This window comes from Scyliorhinus canicula, chromosome 7 (assembly GCF_902713615.1).
Source record: "Scyliorhinus canicula chromosome 7, sScyCan1.1, whole genome shotgun sequence".
In the NCBI taxonomy this organism is placed as follows: Eukaryota; Metazoa; Chordata; class Chondrichthyes; order Carcharhiniformes; family Scyliorhinidae; genus Scyliorhinus; species Scyliorhinus canicula.
The window spans coordinates 143431988-143452201 of NC_052152.1; the positions used below are offsets into that span (position 1 = coordinate 143431988).

General features: G+C 47.8%; 1 protein-coding gene across 2 annotated transcripts in view; it reads left to right on the forward strand.

The window, feature by feature from the left end:
* The window catches only part of LOC119969427 (ankyrin repeat domain-containing protein SOWAHC), a 184710-nt gene that overhangs the window by 131285 nt on the left and 33211 nt on the right, over positions 1-20214 (forward strand). For both annotated transcript variants that reach the window (XM_038803057.1, XM_038803058.1), the window contains exons 9-10: positions 3522-3526; positions 7236-7322. In XM_038803057.1, the coding sequence (XP_038658985.1) occupies positions 3522-3526; positions 7236-7322 (92 nt within the window). The remainder of the gene's footprint in view (positions 1-3521; positions 3527-7235; positions 7323-20214) is intronic.

Below are 20214 nucleotides of genomic sequence, written 5' to 3' on the forward strand. Positions count from 1 at the left end.
AACGTTAGCTCTTTTCTCTCCCTACAGATGCTGCCAGACTTGCTGAGATTTTCCAGCATTTTCCTTTCATTCGTTATTACCTCGCATTTGTGTGGCATGTATGTTACTTATCAGCCCAAGCCCGAATATTGTCCAGGTCTTGCTACATATGGACATAGATAACTTCAATATCAGAAGAGTTGTAAATGGTGCTGTGCAATCATCTGCAAACATCCCCACTTCTGACCTTCTGATGAGGGAAGTTCATTGATGTAACAGCTGAAGGTGGTTGGGTCGAGGACACTACACTGAGGAACTCATGCAACAATACCCCGGGACTGAAATGATTGACCTGCAATAACCATAACTATCTTTGTGCTAAGAATGAATCCAACCAATGGAGAGTTTTCCCCCTGATTCCCATTGACTTCAATTTTGCTAGGGCACCTTGATGCCACACTCAGTCGAATGATGCCATAATGTCAAGGACAGTCACCTTTTGTGGTCAGCTCTTTTGTCCATATTTGAAGCCAGGCTGTAATGAAGTCAGGAGCTGAGTGTCCTTACAGAACCTAACCTGAGTATCAGTGAGAAGATTATTGCTGAGTAAGTGCTGCTTGATAGCACTGTCTCGAACAATTTATGTTTGAGAGTAGACTGATGGGGCGGTAATTCTGCCGGATTAGATTTGTCCTGTTTTTTTTGTGCACAGGACATACCTGAGCAATTTTCCACATTGCTGGATAGATTGCAGCGTTGTTGCTATTCTGGAACAACTTGGCTCGGGGTGTAGCTATTCTTCAGCACAAGTCTGCAGTCCAGTTGCCAGAATGTTGTTGGGGCCTGTATCTTCAGCACTTTTTTAATATATGGAGTGAATTAGCATCTGTGATGCTGGGGACCTCCAATAGGAGGCCAAGATGGATTATCCACTTGGTATTACTGGCTGAAGATGGCTGCAAATGCTTCAGTCTTGACATTTACATTGATATACTGGGCTCTCCCATCATTGAGGATGGGGATATTTGTGGCGCTTCCTGCTCAAGTGAATTGTTTAATTGTCTACCACCATTCACAATTGGGTCTGGCGTGACTGCAGAGCTTAGATGATCCATTGGTTGTGGGGTCGCTTAGCTCTGTCAGTTGCATGTTGCTGCTGCCCTTTGGCATACATGCCTTTGGCATGTCATGTGTTACAGCTTCACCAGGTTGACACTTCATTTTTAGCTCTAGCTGGTGCTGCTCCTGACATGCCCTCCACCCTTCATAGAACCAGGGTTAATCTCCTGGCTCGATGGTAATGATGGGCCACGAGGTTTCAGATTTTGGTTGTATACAATTCTGCTGCTGATGGTCCACAGTGCCTCAAGGATGTCCAGTTTTCAGCTGCTAGATCTGTCCTGTATCCATCCCAATTTAGCACGATGAATAGGATAGATATGTTAGCGCCACACACTAGGATGGGTGGTATCCTCAATGTGAAGACAGGACTTCCATCTCCATGAGGTCTGTGCTGTGTCACTTCTACTGATACTGTCATAGACAGATGCATCTGCAACAGGTAGATTAATTAGGACGAGGTCAAAGATGTTTTTCACTTTGTTTCCCAATCTTCTGCTGAAGGCTCTATCTAGCAACTATGTCCTTTAGGACTCGTCCAGCTCAGTCAATCATGGTGCTACTGAACCACTCTTGGTGATGGACATTGAAGTCCCCCACCTACAGTACATTCTCTGCCCTTGCCCTCGGTGCTTCCTCCAATTGGTGCTGAAGGTGGAGGAGTACTGGTCCTTCGGTTGAGGGGGATAGGTGGTAACCAGCAAGAGGTTTCTTTGCCTATGTTTGAGCTTCAGAGTCAATACTGAGAGCTCCTTCCTGACTGTGTACCACTCTGAGACCAGCTATGTGAGTCTGTCTGTCCTGTCAGTGGGGTATGATTCTGTGGGTATGACTATGTCAGACTAGTGTTTGACTAGTCTGTGAGTCAGCTCTCTCAATTTTAGCAAAGATCCCCAAATTTTAGTAAGCAGGACTTTGCAGGCTTGACAGGTCTGGGTTTGCGTTTGTCATTTCCGGTGCTTAGTTTGATGCCAGGTAGTCTGTCCGGTCTCATTTATTTTAAACTTTGTCACAGTTTGATACAACTCAGTGACTTGCTAGGCCATTTCAGAGTCAACCACATTGCTGTGAGCCTGGATTCACATGAAGGCCAGACCAGGTAAGGACGGCAGATTGGCTTTCCTCAAGGACATAAATGTACCAGAAGGGTTTTTACGACAATTGCCAATGGTTTTGTGTTCGCTATTGGGCATTTTTTAAATTCCAGATTTATTAATCTGCTATGGTGGGATTTGACAGAGCAGTGGCATTACCACTTACCTGCAACTTCCCCTAGCGTATTGGCATTTACAAAGCCGAATAACAATGAGAATTTTGAAAAATCTTGATTACATTTTTTGAAAATTTACTTGAGTCTAGAAGTATATTTCCGCGTTTTCTTCAAGAAAATATTTTTATAGAGTGTAAATTGATGGGATTTGTATATTTCTCCAATTTGAGAATACATTCTTTTCATTCCTCATTCAGCATTGATCTAAAGGGATAATTCTCTGATCTGGCACCAGCAGTGGAAGCCATACTTCTTGTGAGGTGCACAGATTTGAGATGTAGAGTTCTTGCTCTGATTCTCTGACCCATGTTCTGATGCTTCCTGAAAGCACAGCACCCCCTCTTCACCCCTCCCCACCACTGCTAGTGTGTGAATACAGAATTATCCATTAAATATTTTAAAAGTTTCTGTTGATGCCTGCTTATAACTAGCCACAAAGTGGTCTATGAGTAGCCCAGACAACTTGTCTGCCTTCTGCCTGCCATTGCCTTCCCACACCAAGCGTGGAGACACCTCGATGCTGACTGTGGCAGATGGGCTAATGGAAATTAGGCTCTAGCCGGGTAAATCCATCAAGGGTGTAAGGGAAAACCTCAAAGACTTCAATGAGAAGAGAATATCATTTTTAGAACTGATGACTTTTATTTATGTACGTGTATAATATGTGCATACCAAAAAAAAGTCTGTAGATAAATAAACCTGTACATTAGTCAGAAAAATGCCAGTCTTACTAATGTCTTTGCCACACACATCAGAGCTTCTGCACCTCTGTACAAACTGCTACAAATTACTATCCAAAACCAGGCATGTATTGTCTAAATTGAATGTTTAGATTATGAGGAGACAATCTGAAAAGCTGCTCAATTATAATGAGGTGGTAATAATACTGTCTCATGAAAATAAATTGACTTCTAGTGGAAGTTTCTTCTCCCAGGTGTCTAATGAGCCTATTGCAATTACTCTGGTTTTCTTTCTTTCCCTAAAATCATTTTTAACATAAATATTAAGCTTCAGTTGTGACATTCCCACTGAGTAGGATTTTGGTGAGAGCATAACTAGGCCCCTGTTCAGCACAGCCGATGGGTTGCAGCAAGCATCATCAATCATCTGCCCTGACAGGCACTTACACCTTGGCTTCATTTGAGGCACGTTTGGTTTGTTGTTTTGCAATTAGCCTGGCCAAATGGGCAGGAAATGTTGTACATACACTCCTCGTGCAGCTGGCAAATTCAGCGAATTTTCCAGAATGAAACAGACGGTGTGCTGCAAATACAGGGGCTCCAGGGAAAAAATACGCTGATCAGGTAGTATTAGGCTGACATTTCTTAGGATCATCAAGGACATATCTATGATCCATGTTAAAAAAGATCATCTCATTTCAGCATGGCACTTAAACTGTGGGTTTATTTTAAGGTAAAGTTTGAAAAGAAATTGCTTTAACTATTTGCAGGTCTGAAGAATAGTCGTCCTCTCAAGCTCAGTAGAATTAGAACTGTGTTAAACAAAGGGTTTGGCGGCAAATGTTCCTTGAAGTTGTATTTTATTTCACAGCACATACAATTCCTATTCAGTAAATGTTATAACCTGGCTTTGTCCATTTGCTGCAATGCAAATATGTAGGATATGAAATTTGTGATTTCTAAACTGCAAATGGAAATAGTCAACAGGTACGTTATCGTCTGAGAAGAGAAAATACATAAACTTTTGATGAAGGGGAATATATGTTGGTTCTGCAAATGTTTTCTTTTCTTTGCTGCTGATTATTGTTGGTATTGACATTTTTTTCCTTCTCTGCTGAGCTGATAATTAGCTCCATACTGGGATCCAGTTCCATAGGATTCTGAGGATACCTTGCTCAAATCTAGGACTGCTCATGTTTGAACCTTAACTCAGATTGTCAAAAAGTTATTCAAGTAAGAGGGATACAAGGGCAGAATGGTGGCGCAGAGGTTAGCACTGCTGCCTCACGGCGCCGAGGTCCCAGGTTCGAACCCGGCTCTGGGTCACTGTCCATGTGGAGTTTGCACATTCTCCGTGTTTGCATGGGTTTCGCCCCCACACCCCAAAAATCTGCAGGTTAGGTGGATTGGCCACGCTAAATTGCCCCTTAATTGGAAAAACGAATTGGGTACTCTAAATTTATTTCAAAAAAGAAAAGTAAGAGGGACATTACCACTAAGCCCAACCCTGCTCTCGCCCAACATCCATGTCCAGTAATAATGATCAGGAGCCAGAACACTTGCTGACTTTTCCGATCCAGAGTTGGGTTGATGGAAGGCTGGGGCACAGGCTTAAGGCACCAAACGCAGCCAGGTTATGGATCAAACTTTAGGATATTGTCATCTATATGATTCAGCTACTCCCTGTATGAATTTATTGAACTATCCAGAAACTAGTGAGTAACATTGAACTTTTATTTCAGAACTAAAGAACATTAATTTATATAGTGTCTTTCATGATCTCAGGAAATCCAAAAGTACTTTGTATACAATGAGGAACTTCGAAATGTACTCACTGTTATAATGCAGTAAACGCAGCTGACCATATTTACACAGCAAGATCCCACAATGGTAATGAAAATCACTAGATAACTTTTTTAGTGGTGTTAGTTAAAGGATATAGGTGCCACTTCTGCCTCAGACAAATATTGGGCATCCCCTGGCAACAGAATACTGAAAGTACACCGGGTTCAGGAATTCCCAGCATGTTTGTCCTCTAATCTGTTATGATTCTGTTGGCTAGGTCATGTGAGCTGACTGGATTGCAGCCACATCCCCAAAGACATGCTCTATGTCTGTGCTATAAGGATGTCTGCAAGCGAGACTTCAAGTTGACCAGGATCAGAGTCCATGCATTGGAAGTCATGGCTGCTGACTGGAGTACCTGGGAACCAGCAGTCAGGAAGACCATGGAAGAAAACGGGGGACAAAATAAATAACCAGATGGCAGAAAGCAGAGCCCATCAGAAGGAACCAACATCAGTCAAATTCTGGCAAACACCATTCGTCCATCAGCTGCAGAGACTGTCACTCGCGTATTGGCCCCTGCAGCCATAACAGATCATGTTCAATACAGAAGAAACCCCAGTGCAGTCCATCATCTCCTGAGACAGACAGATGCCAATTTACATATATTATCCAGGACACTAGGGAGAACTTACCTGCTCTTCTTTTATTAGTGCTATTAAATCTTTTACTGCCATCTGAGAGGGCAGTTTATCTTTTCACCTGGAAGACAGTATCGCCAACAGTGCAACATCCCCTCAGTGCTGCACTCTCATATCAATCAGCCTGGATTATGTCCTCAGTGTTTTGGAGTGGGGCTGAAAGTGTGATGCAGTGGGTAGCACTGTTGTCTATGGCGCTGATGACCCAGGTTCAATCCCGGCCCCAGATCACTGACTTTGTGGAGTTTGCGCATTCTTCCTGTGTCTGCGCGGGTTTCACCCCCACAAGCCAAAGATAGGTGGATTGGCCACACTAAATTGCCCCTCAATTTGAAAAAAAATAATTGGGTACTCTAAATTTTTTTCTTAAAGTGCTATCACTACATCGAGGCTGGTACCTAATTTTTAAAAAGAACTTCAAATCTACTTCAGTTGTCACAATGGGGACCACAATAACAATTTAAATTAGTGCCTTGTCGTTGTCTGAAAATAAATGTGGGTGGATTCTTTTTCCCCCGCAAAATTCTATATTATACAGGCTGAAAAGACTTTTGGGATTGCAGCTTAAAACTTTTAACATCAATCACCTTTCTGTTTGGTTGTCAACAGTGCCACCACAATTCACAATAAATAGCAGCAAACTAAACATGATGATCATTGCTCGGCACAACATCGAGGGCCGAAGGGCCTGTTCTGTGCTGTACTGTTCTATGTTCTATATTATAAGTGTAAAACAGTTGAGAAAAATGAACATTATGGGATTTGTGCTTTCCATCAGTAAAGCAGAGAGGGAAAAAAACATTTCAACATGTGTTGAGTGCTGACACTCAAATTCCAGTTTTGTTTTGGGTGTAATTTTTCCTGAATCTTCAAGTGGGGTGAGTGTAGAATGGAAGGAAAATGTTTTCAACCCTTTTCCCTAAACAATCAGCTTTGTTAATGCACCTTGACTTCTCTTATTCAAGAGATTTGCTCATATCCCCGCCAAATTTAGTTCAGGCGCAGTGAATGATACACCAAGTATGCAGCAGCAAACTCAGTCCATTTTTTTGAAACTGCTTTGAAGGTGTTTAGTAATAACTACAGAAATTCCGAGAGAAAAGTAATCAAACCTTCCCATGGCTGCGTGGTTTTACAGGCTGCAGTGTTAGCCTGTAAACATGGGTAAAACACATTCAGGGCATGCTAATAATTCTGCAATATAATGTCTGAAGAATATATCCCTCGCTTTGTCACATCATTGTGGACAGCTGACTGTGTAACTGATAGATATGTTATTCTGGTACCTGCATTATTAATTTAAAAATTGATTGCTGCAAAATGGATAAATGCATCCTTTAGAAATTAAGATAATTGGATTCCAATAGCATGGTTATTGAGTGAAGTGAAGCACTGTGTCTGCCAAGTTAAAAATTGCCCAGAAAAGGTTTTTTCATTTTTTCCAGAAGAAGGTTGTGTATTACAATATGAAGCATTGCAAAATTAACTGAAGAAGGTCTATAACTGTTTGATTCAGTGCCATGTGTTAAGGACAGACCCAGCAGATAGTTAGTTCCATATGTAATAATGTAAATCATTTTATCTAGGGGAGGGGAAAAGCTTTTAAAAAACATTTGAGGTAAACATTTTGATGTGGAATCTTTCCTTTTCAGTTATATCTAATTTGCATGTTTTTGATGTATAATTTTTATTTTTTGGCAGACGGCTTTACACTGGGCAGCGAAACACGGCAAAGAAAACATGGCGCGCATGCTAATAAATGCGGGTGTGGATATCAATCTCCGAGCAGTGAGTTACTTTTTAAAAAATGAATCATTGTACTTTTACTGCTGAATATGAGCTTTTGGGAAAAAATGGGCCATTCGGCCATTTGAGTCTGCACCGGCCCTGGGAAAGAGCACCCCACCCAAGCCCACATCTCCACCCTATCCTCGTAAGCCAGTAACCCCACCCAACCTTTTTGGACACAGGGCAATTTAGCATGGCCAATCCACCTAACCTGTACATCTTTGGACTGTGGGAGGACACCGGAGCACCCGGAGGAAACCCACGCAGACACGGGGAAAACTCCGCACAGACAGTGACCCAAGCCAGGAATTGAACCTGGGATCCTGGAGTTGTGAAGCAACTATACGCTACCATACTGCCCATGTGCTACCGTGCCACCAATTATGTGGCTGGATCAGCATAAACTTCCCCCTGATTACCGCCTTTGACACTTCCCACACTATGGAGGCGGAGACCTTGTCTATCTTATTTAACTCCACATAAGTCCGTATAGCCACCCCTATCCTTTCCCAGATCCTCTCAACCTCCACTGCAGCCGCTGGGAACCCCCTCTTTCCACTCGCAAATCCACCAAGTGTGGTGTGTGATCTGAAACCACGATTGCAGCATATTCCGTCACAACCACCCCCGCCAGCAGCCTCTTATCCAGCACAAAAAAATTGATCTGAGAATATACCCGAAACATGTGAAAAGAATTAGAATTCCTTTGCCGTCAGCCTCCCAACCGCCACAGGTCCACGCCTCCCATTCACTCCATAAATGTCAACAATTCCATCACCATCGCCGACACCTTTAGGGACTCGGGACACGACTGATCCACGTTTGGATCCAAAACCGTACTGAAATTCTCCCCCCCCCCCCCCCCCCGCCCCCCTTATCAACTGGTGTATGTCCATGTATAGAACTTTTGCCAACACCTTTTTCACCGACACCACACCGTTCCAGTTGGGGGCATATTCACCAGCTTCATGAGTGCTCCCTCCACCTCCCGCTCACTATCACACATCTGCCCCCCAGATCTGCCACAATGCTACCAGCTGAGAACGCCACCCTCTCACCAGAACCACTACCTCCTTATTCTTCATATCCAGACCTGAGTGAAACAGTTGCCCAACCACCCTTTCTCAACCTGGTTTGATCTACAACTTTTAAATGAGTCGCATGAACACTGCATTTGCCTTCAAGCGCTTTAAGTGCGCAAAGATGCAGGACCTCCTGATCGGCCCATTCAATCCCATAACATTCCAGGTGATCAGCCTGGTTGGAGGGCTGCGGGCCCCCCAGCCTGATCAGCCATATTCACTGCTTAAGGGCCTTCTCAAGATGGTGGCAGCCATTCCCCCCTAACCAACTGTGCTACACCAGCACCTTCCACATGAGCAACCCATCCCTCCCCCCAATCCAAACACCCACCAACCCCCTCCAGTCACAAACAAAGAAAACCATCTCCTCCCAAGCACCCCACCTTCCCTCCCTCTCTTTTCAAACACTCGTCCCTTTGCTTCCGTTATCTAGCCTACCAGCTAGCTGGGTGACCACCACCTGAGGCAACCGCTTCTTCCCTCCGAAGGGCCCCGGCCACCCTCTCTGCCCGATCCAACCTCTGTGCCCTCCTGTTCTTCATCCCCACCTCCCCTCCCTCCCCTCCTCAATGCTGCCCACCAAGAACCCCACATGATAATATACATCAAATATTGCTCCCAATGCAGTGAGGATAAGACGTTACAACAGTTATACCTTAACACAAACAACTAATTAACCCCAGTAGGTACTTGTAAACCACGCCAAAGATTATAACCCGACACGAACATAAACAGTTCCCCTCCCTTCCTGTGTACACACCTCCAATCCATTTCACAGGCGTATCCGCCCAAGTTCCCACGCTCTCATGAGTCCCAGTCCATAGTCCCTTAGGAACTTACTCGCCTCCTCCGGCATCTCAAAATGATGTTCCTGTCCCTCTTGTGACCCATAAACGAGCAGGGTACAACATCCCGAACCACACTTTGTTCCTGAAGAGGGCCTCTCTTGACCCTATTAAACCTGGCCTGCTGTTTGGCCAGCTCAGCTGGTAAATGCATACCGAATGACTTTCCCGGTACACTCTCTCGTCTCCTTCGCCTAGCGTAGAATCTTCTCCTTGTCCAAATAGTAGTGTAGCCGCACAATGCTCGCCCTCGGCAGCTTTCCCGCTTTCGGCCGCCTCCTCAGTGACCATTGCGCCCGATCCACTTCAGGAGGTTGGTCAAAGACCCCCTCCCCCACCAGCTTCTCGAACATTTGAGCCACATATTTTGTGGCCTGCATCCCCTCGATCCCCTCTGGCAACCCCACAATCCTGCGATTCTGCCTCCTCGAGCAATTCTCTAAGTTGTTCACCTTCACCCGTAACGTCTTCTGGCCCACAGCTTCCAGGGAGCCCAAACACTCCTCATGGTTGGCCTCGATGACCCCACCTTCTGGAGGGATGCATGCTACGCCTCCGACCTCTGCTCTACTCGCTCTAGAGCAGCCCAAATCATCTCTGCCACCGTAGCCAAGTTTTCTGAGGCGTCCTTCCACTGCTGCTTGAATTTGGCCGTTCAGAACACCAGTAGCTACACCACTGTACGGGCAACAATGCCACAGAGCTCTCCGCCATCTTTTCCTCTGTCGCATCTCGAGAGTCCTCCTGGTTTGACTGTTGCCCTTTATTAGTTGCACTCCTCGTTTGGTAGGGCTTAGACTTTCACTACCGAAGGAGACTCACTAGATCTCACTGCTCCTTCGTTTCCTGTCTGTGTAACATCCTGCAAAACGGGCAAAAAGGACCAAAAAAACCAAACCTCGGGCAGAAGCCACCAGGCTAAATCGCTGGCTTTTAAAGCAGGCCAGCAGCCCGGTTCGATTCCCGTACCAGCCTCCCCGGACAGGCGCCGGAATGTGGCGACTAGGGGCTTTTCACAGTAACTTCATTGAAGCCTACTCGTGACAATAAGCGATTTTCATTTTTTCATTTTTCATATGCAATCATTCACTCCAAGGCCGCCACCAGAAATCCAGGCTTCACTATTCTAACACTCTCTTGGCTGGTCTCCCATATTCTACCGTCTAAACTTTAGGACATCCAAAACTTTGCCCATTTCTTAACCTGCACTAAGTCCTGTTCATCTATTACCCCTGTGCTTCCTTACCTACATTGGCTCACTGTCAAGCAGCAACTTAAATTTAAAATGCTCACTTCTGTTCTCAAGTTCCTCTGTTAACTCACTCCTCCATATCTCTAATCCCCTCCAACCCTGCAGCCCTCCCCAAGGTATTTTAAAAAAAAAAATATTTTTATTGGCATTTCACATATTTATAAACAGTTGTATATATACACATTACATTTTTCTCGCCCGCGCTAATTTCCTTTATTATACAGAGAGGTTTAGTCTGTCATTCGTTTAACTGACCCTACGTGCATTTTGTTGCCCTCTGGATCAGTCTATGGCTTCGGCTGTGCTTTTCTTTTATTTTCCGCCCCCTTCCCCATGTCTACCTCTGGCTGCTCCGATACTCTGACGATTGCCACTGTTGGGCATGGCTTCACCCTCACCCCCACAACCTTGGACATTGCCTCGGAGAAGACTGTCCAGAACCCAGAAAACTTGGGGCAAACCCAAAACATGTGGGTGTGGTTGGCCGGGCCCCTCTGGCACCGTTCACATTTGTCCTCCACCTCCGGGAAGAACCTGCTTATTCGGGTTCTGGTCAGGTGCGCTCTGTGCACCACTTTGAGCTGCATTAGGCTTAGCCTTGCGCAGGAGGAGGTGGAGTTCGCCCTGCTCAGTGCTTTGCTCCAGACTCCCCATCCTACCTCTGTCCCCAGTTCATCCTCCCATTTTTGTCTGGTCTCGTCCAGTGGAGTCCGGGCTCTGTCCAGTAGCTGTCCGTATATTTTCTCACACAGCATTCCCCCCCTCGTTGCTTGTGCCTAACAGGTCCTCCAGTAGTGTGGCTTCTGGGGGCCTGGGGTACCCTACTGTCTCTTTGCGGAGGAAGTGTTTTATTTGGAGGTGTCTCATTTCCTGTCCTTTTGCTAGCCTCCACTTCCTCGTCAGTTTGTCTAGTGTCGCCAGTCTATCCCTACGTAGAAGTCCTCGACTGTCAATGTGCCCCCGTCCCGCCTCCATCTTTTGAAGGTGGTATCCAGCATGGCTGGGGGAATCTGTGATTGCCGAATATGGGAGCCATGGGGGACATTTTGGCTATCCCGAAGTGTTGCCTCAACTGGGTCCATGTTCTCAGCGTGGCCACTACCACTGGGCTCGTTGTGTATCTTGTTGAAGAGGATGGGAGTGCTGCTGTCGCCAGGACCCGGAGGGTCGTTCCTTTACAGGATGCCTCCTCCATTTTTACCCAATCTGTGTTGGGTTCTTGTACCCATTCCCTCACTCTTTCTACCATTACTGCCCAGTGGTAGTATTGTAGGTTTGGTAAGGCCAAGCCCCCTTTGATTTTCCTTCTTTGCAGTGTCTTTGGGAATTTTGGGGTTCTTCTCCCCCCTGGGGACTCGGAGGCGTACAGTCCCCGGTAGAAGGTCTCAAATGCCCGATTGACCTCTTTTAATTCTGTTACCAGTCTGCCCCTGCTATCCTTTACCTGCGCTATTTCCCTTGTGGCTGCCTGCTTTCTCAGCTGGTGAGCCAATAGACGGGCAGCCTTGTCTCAGTGTTCGCAGAAGATCCCCCATGTCTGGCGGAGTTGGTACATTGCTTTCCTCGTGGATAGCAGGTTAAAGTTCATTTGCAGCTTTGTTCTCTCCGCCAGCAGCTCTACGGTCGGGGCCTCGAAATATTTTCTGTCGACTTCCAGGATGGAGTCCACCAGTTGTTGCCTGGCCACCCTCTCTTCCCTATCTCTGCTTGCCTTGTAGGCTATGATCTCTCCTCTAATCACAGCCTTCAGTGCCTCCCAGAGCGTGGAGGGTGAGACCTCCCCGTTTTGGTTGTCACTAAAGTAGTCGCCTATGGCCCGCGATGTTTTTTGACAGAAGGCCTTGTCGGCCAGGAGGTCCGTGTCCAGCTCCATATGGGGTGCTGGGCACGGCCTGTCTCCAACCCCACATCCATATAGTGTGGAGCATGGTCAGAGATAACGATCGCGGAGTACTCCGTTCCCGTGATCCCTGGAAGCATCGATTTCACCACTGCAAAGAAGTCGATACGGGTGTATACCTTGTGTACTTGTGAGCAGTATGAAAATTCCTTCTCTCCCGGGTGCAGGAACCTCTATGGGTCCACCATCTGCTCCATAAATGCTCCTAGTTCCCTAGCCATACCAGTCTTTTTCCCTGCTCTGGGGTTTGGTCAGTCGGTCAGTGGGTCCTGTACACAGTTGAAGTCGCCCCCATGATCAGTCGGTGTGTGTCAAGGTTGGGGATTTCTGCCATGGTCGTCTTTATGAATTCTGTGTCCTCCCAGTTGGGAGCGTACACCTTTACCAGTACGACCGGTGCCCCTTCCAGGACACTGCTGACCATGACATAACGCGGCGTAACCTTGTCCTCTTGCTAATTAATATTGCTACCCCCCTAGTCTTTTTGTGCAGGGGGCACCCAACATGGCCGCCAGCTAAGTGTATGCCATGTGGCTGCGCCCCTGCACTCCAGGGTCACCCTTCGCCCTGATGCCCTCCCGAGCAGCTGTTTGTGGCGCCATCTTGAGCAGCTGTTTGTGGCGCCATCTTGGTTCCTCGCCCTGCTCCATGCCTGCCGAGGCCTGTGTTCGTGCTGCTCATCTACCTCACCCTTCTCTTCTCTTTTGTTCTGTGCTCTCCCCCCGACTCCTCCTCTTCCCCCCCTCCCCAGTCCCTGATCCTCTGTCCCCCCCTTCTCTTTGTGCCAGGCACTCCCTCTCCCCTGAGAAGTGCGCCGCGGCCCTCCTTCCTTCCTGCCCTCCCGCGTTAGCCCTCCTCGCTAGCAGGGTGACTCCCCTCCCAGTACTTGCCCTGGTCTGGTCCTGTTTTACCTTCCTTTTGCTAGCACTTGCCTCGCCCTCCTGTCCCCCTTTCTGCCCTCATTCACCTTGCTTCGCTCCCCCCCCCCCCCCCATTTCATTGAGAGATGGAACGAGCCCGGGAACGGGTTAGCACAGTCCCGCACAGTACACCAAACACCTGTGTACAGTTCGTGATCGTATTGTCTCTGCCGTTTGTCCTCCGCTCTTTGTTCCAATTCTTCCTTTCTTTTTCATCCCCGTCACTTTCATGATGGCCGTTGCGGCTGTCCCTTCCCCAGTTTGTTCGCTCTAATGAACACCACCGCTCCGTCTGGGGTGTTAAGAAACAGCTCCTTCCCCTCAAATGTTACCCAGAGTTTGGCCGGGAATAACATTCCAAATTGCACATTACTTTTGTAGAGTGCAGATTTGGCCCTGTTGAATTCAGCCCTTTTGGCCAGGTTCCGTCCCAATGTCCTGGTACACCCTTATGATCTTCCCTTCCCACGTGCTCGATTTCGTCTGCCGGGCCCACTTTAGGATTTTTTTTCCCTTTCTTGGAACCTGTGAAACTTCACGATAATCGCTCTGGGCTGCTCCCCAGCTTTGGGCCTGGGCCAGAGCGACCTGTGCTCCCTATCGATTTCTGGGGGGTTTGGAAATTACTCCCTTCCCTCTACCTTGCCCAGCATTTGGGTGACGTAGCCTGTTGGGTCTCTGCCCTCCATCCCCTCTGGCAGACTCACTATTTTAACATTCTGCTGTCTGGACCTATTTTCCTGGTCCTCCACTTTCCCTCTTAGGCTCCCCTGGGTCGTTACCAGCCTTTTCACCTTGGTACCATCCTGTCGCTCTGGTCCGAGGCGGCCCTCTCCAACTCCTGAATCGTTTTCTCCTGCGCCTCCACATTCCTTTCCAGGCCATCGATAGTTCGTTGCATTTTGTCCGTTGTCTTCCCCAGCATCTTCTTCATCATTGTCAGGGCAGCACGGTGGCACAGTGGGTTAGCACTGCGGCCTTACGGCGCCGAGGTCCAGGTTCGATCCAGGTTCTGGGTCACTGTCCGTGTGGAGTTTGCACATTCTCCCAGTGTTTGCGTGGGTTTCGCCCTCATAGCCCAAAGATGTGCAGGCTAGGTGGGGTGGCCACGCTAAATGGCCCCTTAATTGGAAAAAATGAATTGGGTACACACAATTTTTTTTAAAATTGTGTGGAACTCCGTCCTGAGTGCCTCCCACGTGGCGTTTATCTCCTTTCTTATCTCCACCTTTATGGCGTTTGTTTATTTCCGTTTTCAGCAGGCTTCTCCATTCCTCCCCCTCTGCTGGCGAGGGGTGGGGGGAGGAGATGGTCACTGTGTCCCGTTCCTGCTCCGCTGCTCGGTTTGCCAGCTTCTCCGCTTCCTAGTTCGCCTGAACCTCCGCCTCGCCCCGTGGGGGTCATCTGCCTGCACAGCCGCAGCTCCTGCTTTTATCCTTCGCCTTCGCTGCTGCTCCTTATATCTTGCCGTCCCTCCGATTTATTATTATTTGCAGGCATATTTCTGTTATGTGCCTTACTCTTTTTTTTTCCTGGGCTTTGGTGCGAAAAATAAATTCTTTTTTTTTTACCCCCAAAGAAAAAACCCCACGGGTTTCTCCTTTTAAAAACAATTTTTTTTAATAAATAGGAATTTTTTTTTTGTAGCAAGTTTTTTTTTTAACTAGTTTTTAAAATTTTCAGGAGAGGAACAAAAAAGGTTGAATAAAAAAATTATTATTTTGTTTTTGTCTTATCCTCTCCGTGCTCCGACTTTCAGGCCGTTTCTTATTGCGATCCCCACTCCTCCTCCATGTGTAACACACCGGGACCAGTTTCCCCTTTTTTTTCCCTCTTCAGCTCCGTGGAATGGAGCTTTGGCGCCTGGGCAGGGCAAGGGAGGCAGGGCCGATTTCGTGCCACTTTAATTTTTCTTTAAAAACCCACTGGGAAAAGCCGCGATTTCGTGGATCTTCGGGAGCCTCTTTGCTGCGGCCGCCCCGTTGCAGTCGCCATCGGAAGTCCATATCCTCCCCAAGGTATTTGAGCTCCTCCAATTCGGGCCGCTTGAGCATCCCATATTTTATTTGCTCCACCATTGGTGGCCGTGCCTTCTGCCTAAGCCCTGATGTCTAGAATTCTCTCCCTTCATGTCACCCCTCTAACTCACTTTCCTCCTTGAAGACATTTCTTACATCCTCGATCAGGCTCTTGGCCATCTGGCTTAGTATCTCCTTATTATGGCTCGGTGTTTTGTTTTTTAATGCCACTGTGAAACATCTTGGGACCATTCATTATGTTAAAGGCGCCATATGAATATGTTGTTGCTGTTGAAACCATAGGAACAGCTTGTGCTTTCTGAGAATGCAATTATTTACTGGGTCGTTAATCATCGAGAAAAATAGGCATGCTTTCTTGTTTCCTCGGAGTTCACAACTGTATGACACATCAGTATTTTAAACACCAGCTATAACTCTGTTTCCTAACATTAGTGTTGATGAAACAAACTAACAGTTATAGTTCATTTGCACGCTTGTGGCATGAAATGTAATTCTTTTTAAGGAATATATAACTATGCTATTGTTTGACTTTATTGAAATTTGCTGTAAATGCATTGTTTCATGCAAAAAGAAATTTATTTGAATGTTCTGCTTTTCTCCCCATATCACTCATTTCCTCCATGCAGTACAATTCATAAACTTGTCTAACCATTGTTTACTGAAACTGATACTCGAATTACCATTTTTCTTAATTCTTCACCCTTCACAAACCATAAAAGAACAGTGCTGAGGAAATTACCTGAAACAGGGGAAGCGGCCACACTGGTGTCCTGTTACTGCTTTATACAAAGCTCCAGGATATAAATTATAATCTTTATTGTCACAAGTAGGCTTACATTAACACTGCAATGAAGTTACTGTGAAAAGCCCCCAGTCGCCACATTCCGGCGTCCGTTCGGGTACACGGAGGGAGAATTTAGAATGTCCAAATGACCTAACAGCACGTTTTTCGGGACTTGTGGGAGAAAACTGGAGCACCCGGAGGAAACCCACGCAGATACTGGAAGAACGTGCAGACTCTGCACAGACAGTGAGCCAAGCTGGGAATTGAACCTGGGATCCTGGCGCTGTGAAACAACGATGCTACAGTTGGTTTCTCCCCATTTTAAACTTCATTTGCTCTTCTGCTAGAAGTTTGAGACAAAGTCTCCTGCATCTCTGCTGGGTAAGTTAGAAAGTACCAGAATTCGTTACTATGCACTGGTCCAGATTATGGTGTTTCTTTGTCAGATTTCCCAATAAACTCGGGTGTCAACCAAGATTGGCACCAGATATTAAACCTTCAGAAATTAACATTCTGGACAATAATATCCATGACACTCATAGTACTGTTTCCAAAGATTGCTTTTGGGGCCTTTCGCAATGCTCCCCACCAGAGCAACAGATTTTGAGGGACTGCTGTAATCCTCACAGATGAAACATTATTATGCACATGCTGTTATTAGTTTTGTAAGCTTAACTTGTTCGACTTGGTTACAGCTGAATCACATCTTCATAGAGCTCCTTGCATAGATTCAGGCCACTTCATGTCTTGTACCTGTGATTTTCCAGATTTCTTTTTTTTATGGTTTTACAATAGTTTAATATGAATGCAATAAATGAACACATCATTTTGGACAGATCAGACATGACTTTGGATAAAGAGAAGGCTGTTTAACAGAGCAAGAGCTTTCTTTTCCCAGTGACCTATACAAAAGCATTGAAAATACAATTAAAACCGATGTAATTCAGGTAGAGAGACAAATGAATTAATACATGAGGGACTCTGCATCGTGTGGAATGTCTTATGAGAACCCCATTATTACTGACATTGGCTGAATACAAGATTCAACTGTCAGCTCCATGCACCAGTATAGCCACATTTTTTTTTTTTTTTAAATAATTTTTATTGAAATTTTTCGATACAAACATTTACCCCTACTACATTTTAAATTATAACACAACAAATCCCCCCTGGAAAATCCTCCCCACGCCCTCCCCCCCGCGCCCCCCCCCCCCCCCCCACCCCCCCCCCCCCCCCCCCCGCGCTACCAGTCTAGCAACCAAACCGTTTTTCCCTTTCTGCCGATGGCCTCGGGCAGTCATTGCCCGCGACCCCCTGCTGACGTGCTCCCTTCGTTGCTATCCCCCCCCCCCCCTCCCTTCCCCCCCCCCCCCCCCCCCTTTCTCCCCGGGTTGCTGCTGTTTCGGCCTCCAGCTCCTATCTCTGATCCAGAAAGTCAAGGAAGGGCTGCCACCGCCGGAAGAACCCCTGTACCGACCCTCTCAGGGCGAATTTGATTCTTTCCAATTGGATGAAGCTTGCCATGTCATTTAACCAGGTGTTAACACTTGGTGGCCTTGTGTCCCTCCACTGAATCAAGATCCTTCTCCGAGCTACCAAGGACGCAAAGGCCAATATTCTGGCCTCCCCTGCCTCCTGTACTCCTGGCTCCACCCCAACCCCAAAAATCGCTAGCCCCCACCCTGGTTTGACCCTGGTTCCCACCACTCTCGATACCGTCCCCGCCACCCCCTCCCAGAACTCTTCCAGTGCCGGGCACATCCAGAACATATGTACATGGTTCGCAGGGCTTCCCGAACACCTAACACACCTGTCCTCACCCCCGAAGAACCGACTCATCCTAGTCCCTGTCATATGGGCTCTGTGCAGCACCTTAAATTGGATGAGGCCCAACCTTGCGCACGACGACGACGAATTGACCCTCTCTAAGGCATCCGCCCATGTCCCATCTTCTATCTGCTCTCCCAGCTCCGCTTCCCACTTGTCTTTCAGCTCCTCTATCGATACCTCCTCCACCTCCTGCATTATTTTGTAGATGTCCGAGACCTTCCCGTCTCCGACCCAGACCCCTGACAGCACCCTATCACTCACCCCTCTATCGGGAAGCAAGGGAAATCCTTCCACCTGTCGTCTGGCAAATGCCTTCACCTGCAGGTATCTAAACGTGTTCCCCGGGGGGAGCTCAAATTTCTCCTCCAGCTCTCCCAGGCTCGCAAACCTCCCCTCTATGAACATGTCCCTCAGTTGCCTGATGCCCGCCCTGTGCCAGCTCTGGAATCCCCCGCCAGTGTTCCCCGGGACAAATCTGTGGTTCCCTCTCAGTGGCGCCGCCATCAGACCCCCCACTTCCCCCCTGTGTCGCCTCCACTGCCCCCAGATTTTAAGGGTGGCCGCCACTACCGGACTCGTGGTATACCTTGTGGGGGGGAGCGGCCATGGTGCCGTTACTAGCGCCCCCAGGCTTGTATTGCCGCAGGACGCCCTCTCCATACGTTTCCAAGCTGCCCCCTCCCCCTCCATCACCCACTTGCGCACCATCGATGCGTTCGCCGCCCAGTAGTATCCGGAAAGATTGGGTAGCGCTAATCCTCCACTGTCCCTACTCCGTTCCAAGAAAATCCTTCTCACTCTAGGGGTGCCATGTGCCCACACATAGCCCATAATGCTGCTAGTTACCTTCTTGAAGAAGGCCCTGGGGAGAAAGATGGGCAAGCACTGGAACAGAAACAAGAACCTCGGGAGGACCGTCATTTTGACTGACTGCACCCTCCCTGCTAGCGACAGCGGTACCATGTCCCACCTCTTGAACTCCTCCTCCATCTGCTCCACCAGCCTTGAAAAGTTCAGCTTGTGGAGGGTCCCCCAGTTCCTTGCCACCTGCACCCCCAAGTACCTGAAGCTCTTTACTGCTCTCTTGAAGGGGAGCCGCCCAATTCCCTCCCCCTGATCTCCCGGGTGTATCACAAAGACCTCACTTTTATCCACATTTAATTTATATCCCGAAAAGTCCCCAAACTCCGCTAGTATTTCCATTACCTCCGGCATTCCCCCTTCCGGGTCCGCCACATATAACAACAAATCATCCGCATAGAGTGATACCCGATGTTCCTCCCCTCCCCTTGTCAGTCCTCTCCACCCCCCTGAACCCCTCAGTGCCATCGCCAACGGTTCGATCGCTAATGCAAATAGTAAGGGGGATAGGGGGCATCCCTGCCTGGTACCTCGATGGAGCCCAAAATACTCTGACCTCCTCCCGTTTGTAACCACACTCGCCATCGGGGCCGAATACAGCAGCTTCACCCACTTGATAAATCCCTCCCCAAACCCAAACCGTTCCAGCGTCTCCCACAGGTATTCCCACTCCACCCTATTGAATGCCTTCTCCGCATCCAGTGCTACCACTATCTCAGCCTCCCCCTCCACTGCTGGCATCATAATCACATTCAACAGTCTCCGGACATTTGTGTTAAGTTGTCGTCCCTTTACGAACCCCGTCTGGTCCTCATGGATTACCCCTGGCACACAATCCTCTATTCTGGTTGCCAGGACCTTTGCCAACAGTTTGGCATCTACATTCAAGAGGGAGATAGGCCTGTAGGACCCGCACTGTACAGGGTCTTTGTCCCGCTTCAGGATCAAGGAGATCAGGGCCTGTGACATTGTCGGGGGCAGAACCCCCCCCCTCTCGCGCCTCATTGAAGGCTCGCACCAGCACTGGACCCACCAAGTCCACATACTTCTTATAAAATTCCACCGGGAACCCATCCGGCCCTGGCGCCTTCCCCGCCTGCATCTGGCCTATCCCTTTAACTAGCTCCTGCAGCTCTATCGGCGCCCCCAGCCCCTCCACCCGTTCCTCCTGGACCTTTGGGAACCTCAATCTATCGAGGAAGTTCTCCATTCCCCCCCTCCTCCTGGGCGGCTCAGACCGGTACAATTCCCTGTAGAAATCCCTGAAGACCCCGTTCACCTCTTGCCCCTTCTGCACTACGTTCCCTCCCTTCTCTCTCACTCCCCCAATCTCTCTGGCTGCATCTCGCTTGCGCAGCTGGTGTGCTAGCATCCTGCTC